General features: G+C 36.2%; 1 protein-coding gene across 1 annotated transcript; it reads right to left on the reverse strand.

The window, feature by feature from the left end:
• Positions 1-511: 511 nt before the first annotated feature.
• LOC149937631 (protein roadkill-like) lies at positions 512-1,087 on the reverse strand. Its single transcript, XM_090177555.1, has one exon. The coding sequence runs from the start codon at positions 1,085-1,087 to the stop codon at positions 512-514; it is 576 nt and encodes a 191-aa protein (XP_090033681.1).
• Between the last annotated feature and the right edge of the window lie 2,930 nt (positions 1,088-4,017).

The following is a 4,017-nucleotide window of genomic DNA, read 5'->3' on the forward strand; positions in this document are numbered from 1 at the left end:
ATAGTTAAAGAAGTTCTCTTACAATAATAATAAATAAGCTTAAAATAAAACTCAAATTGCGCACACCACAATACGAAACGTATGTTGTTAAGTATGACTTCATCGACTATATTTCATATCATGAAGCTCGTACCCAAATTATTAATTTTTCGACGTTTTTAATAAATATAATTTATGATTTCTCAGCCATTAAAGGGTGAATCACGTGTGATAAAAACATGCTTTTTTATCATGGAAGCCCATCTATTTGAGACCAGATATACCCCGATCATTCTGAAATTCAAATTTGAAAAGTAAACACATTTCTACGTCTAATAAAAAAACAAACGGAAAAATTGAAGTTTTATTTAAGATGAAATAATGAATGGTTGTGGTTTTTCACGTCCGCTTAGTCGACGCTATTAATGATGTACCGCGCAGCGCCTTTTTTCCATTTTTTTGAGTCGAAATCGTCCACGAACGTTAAAAGCTCCATTGCGTTTTCACTCTCAACTTGGTTCAAGAGGATATTTTAACTTAGGTTTCTCAACCTTTCCATGCCCTGTAAATCCGCGGTTACGAACATTTTTCGTGCGTGTTTTTTAATATCGATGGGCGCAGTGTTTAGGAATATATAATGCAAAAGGCATTCCAATTCTTGCCCGTTTAGTTGCTCGCTCAGGTCGACCACGCCTTCTAAATTCTCTTTCATAGGATGTTCGAACATCGCTTTGAAGTAAGGGGAACTGAGCGACAAAATGCATTTGTGGGCGTCAAACACCCGCCCATCCGAAGACTTTAGTTGCACGTCGGGGCAAATCTTTTCCTTATACGCCGCTTTCAAAATTTTAGTATCCTTAATGGACGGGATGGCCTCGTAAATCCTCGATCTTATAATTTCTGTTTGAACGGGATGAATTCGCTGAAAGAATGCCTCCACGTTGCATTCAATTATCAAATCGTGGTTTGGGGATTGCCTGGCCACATCTTCTCTAGAGATGAATCTGGGAAATCCCACACCAGCTTGCGCCTCAACATCGTTAAATCTTAGGTGTTGCACCTCAGCGTGATGGTTTCGGATTATTTTCAAGTCAAACGTGAAAGACATTTCGCATAATCCTTCGGAATTTCCCCCTAAATGAAGAATCGCTCCAACGTAATCGACATCGATTTGACTTTGGCCCTTTCGGTATATTTTCAAAAAAATTCAATTCCGTTACTCTCCCCAGAGTATGGCCCGAAATTAACACTTCTCACAATAGAGCATGGGCGTACGGGATACCTCAAAAAGTTTTCTATTTTCCACACTAAACGATATTTGAGGCACGGGTTCTTGGTCTCTACGAAACAGCCGTATTTTGCATCCGAGGAAGCCATGCTTGAAATCTATTTTCATTAAGAAATGATTGGATTTAATTTAGCTAGATTATTTAAAGCTAAGGTGATACCTTGGGTATTAGCCTAGCTGAGTATTATTATTATTATTATTATTATTATTATAACAATGAGCAAAATTTACAAAAAATCTCAAATTTCCATCAAGGTATAAAAAATTTAGGTAAAATTGTATTATTGACTAGCTGAGGAAGGACCGCTCCTGAATCGTTAATAAAGTGTTTTCAACTTCACTAAGTATCAGTTTTTTATTAAACTTGTTTTAACTATTTCGAAATAACCGTGGAACAAAATTTTGGAAATTTAATAATTATGCCCCGAAAATATTAAAAATTAAAATCATGCCGTTAATCTCCGGGCGGTCACATAAAAGGTTAAGTGGGGACGTTATTACGATTGTAAGAAAAAATTAAGCCATTCGGCAAAAAACGCTTTTTGAAAATTAAATTTCCCAACTTACCTTAAAAAAAGAAGATTTCTGGTTAAGACCGCTGCGATTAATTAAAACTATCAATATATTAACAATAAAATAATAAATATAAAATTGTACGATGCAATTAATTAATACAACGTAAGGAATAGCGAATAAACTGAAGCTACGAGGGTTAAGGCAAACGGAAACGAAATGCTTAATGCAACTACAACCAAGCATAGGTCCCGAATAGTCTAGGGGGCAACCGGGTCCCCCAAAGTGATAAATTCCAAGACCAGAGATGGGCGCACTCTCAGTTCAAAAGAGTGGGAGAGCTATTTTTGAGTGTGAGCGTCTTTTGGATAAAAAAAGAGAAGAGCGCGAGTGCAAGATCACTCTCGGATATAAAAAGAGAAGAGCGTTAGCTTAACTTTCGGTTATTAAAAAAGAGAAGTACGAGGATGACAAAGAGAAGAGTACGAAATCCGTTCTCTTTTAAAGAAAAGAGCGTGAGTTCCAGCCTGTCTTTGATAAAAAAAAGTGCGCGATCTGTGACCTGTGAGTCAGAGGTTGCCAGGTCGGACCATCAGAGATGTAAGCGGTTTTTTCTTTATCTGACAAAGAACGATTACGAAATTTTAAATTCGTAAGGGTCACCTTGAGAGAGAGAGGCACTTTATTCGCATAAGTCAAGCGACTTTGCAAGTGGCAACTAGCTCGCGACAGAATCATTTCCTCAGCCATGTGATAAAATTTTGAGATAAACATCGTTTAGGTCTCTAACACTGTTATTTATTGTTAGTAACGTGAGAGCAAAAGTCAAGTAAGTCGACATACGTGACTATTGAAAGAAATTCAAAATAAGAATCATTGGGTGTTTTTAAATTAAAAAGACACAGTTCAAAAGTTTAATTGTATATTTTCACTCTATTTTTTCAATATTCATTATTAGAATTTTATTGTTGTTATGCTAGATTTCGAACTTAACTTGTTTTTCTCAAATAGGGGTTTTCATACTTCCTTGACTCTTGCTCCAAGGGACCAGCTGTCACTTCTGACTCTTAAGAGAGGATCTTGAGCTCTGAAAATTGGTTTTTGCCCATCTCTGACCAAGACCCTATGGCAACAGTTATGGGCACTCTCCTCTCGCCGTGAGGTCAGTAATTGAGAGGAGATGAGATGATTAAAACTTCCAATGTAGAGGAGCGTAAAATGAGTTTGCAAGCTTTGAATTTAAGGGAGAGGAGAGTTAGAGGAAATAATATTTTTTAACGAAAATGTTTGAAGTGTGAGTGAGGTAAGTTTATTTCACGAAATGCGATGAGATGAGATCAGCTAGAAAGTAAGTTAACGGCGGTGAAAGGAGGTGACTCTAAGTTTAGATGTATAAAAACCAAAATAGGAAATATAAAAACATGACATACTTGGAAATAATTATTGAACTTTGGCCAATATCGAAACTGAAACGTACATTTACATCATATGCTGCCGTTAGTAGGTTATAATGAAATTAAAGACGGTTTATCTAACGTCAGTGATGGTCATTGTTCTACAGTGGCCTCGGAAGGAAAACATTCGATGGGGGTACAATTGTAAAAATCCGGGCTATAGCCCCCAGCAAACTCCGATAAAATTACGTATTTGTATGGCATTTGTGCTAGTGATAATCCCGACAAAAGAGCACTTTCTACTCGATTACTAGAGAACACCAAACGTGTTCGATTTAATTAACATAACTCCCAAGTTCATTAAACCAAATGTGATTTATATACAAAATTATACTTAACGTTCTTTATGATTAAATCGAAAATATTGAATCGATTGTCTTTCTTTGAATAATAAAATACCACCGAAAAAATAGATATCTCATGATAGTTTTGTCCAATAATAGACAAATATTGACTAAAAAGCCTTACATCTGCCAAAATATAGCGCCGTCTAGATAGCGAAAAGTTATTTAGTCTTTGGTGGGGAGATTAAATTTGTGGGTGGCTTGATCAAAAGAGTCCAATCAACATCGAGAAAGGAGACGAGAAAAGACCAATCGGAAAACGCTACGGTATCTCACGTGTAACGAAAGCACGCTGGTTTGTTTACGTTCTGATGGGCTATTTAAAGCAAGACTAGTTCTTCCTGAATTGACACATCTAAATTAAATTTGTCTGTATCAACTTTAGTATGAAAAGATTTTACACATTAAGTTTTTAATTTTGGTTTCTTAACTTAAGGTA

The sequence above is a fragment of the Leiobunum rupestre genome, chromosome 6 (genome assembly GCF_980474605.1).
Source record: "Leiobunum rupestre chromosome 6, qqLeiRupe1.1.hap1, whole genome shotgun sequence".
NCBI lineage: Eukaryota > Metazoa > Arthropoda > Arachnida > Opiliones > Sclerosomatidae > Leiobunum > Leiobunum rupestre.

Bases quoted from the DNA above. Each gene is read 5' to 3' on its own strand.
- LOC149937631 (XM_090177555.1), bottom strand. From the start codon at position 1,087: ATGTCTTTCACGTTTGACTTGAAAATAATCCGAAACCATCACGCTGAG.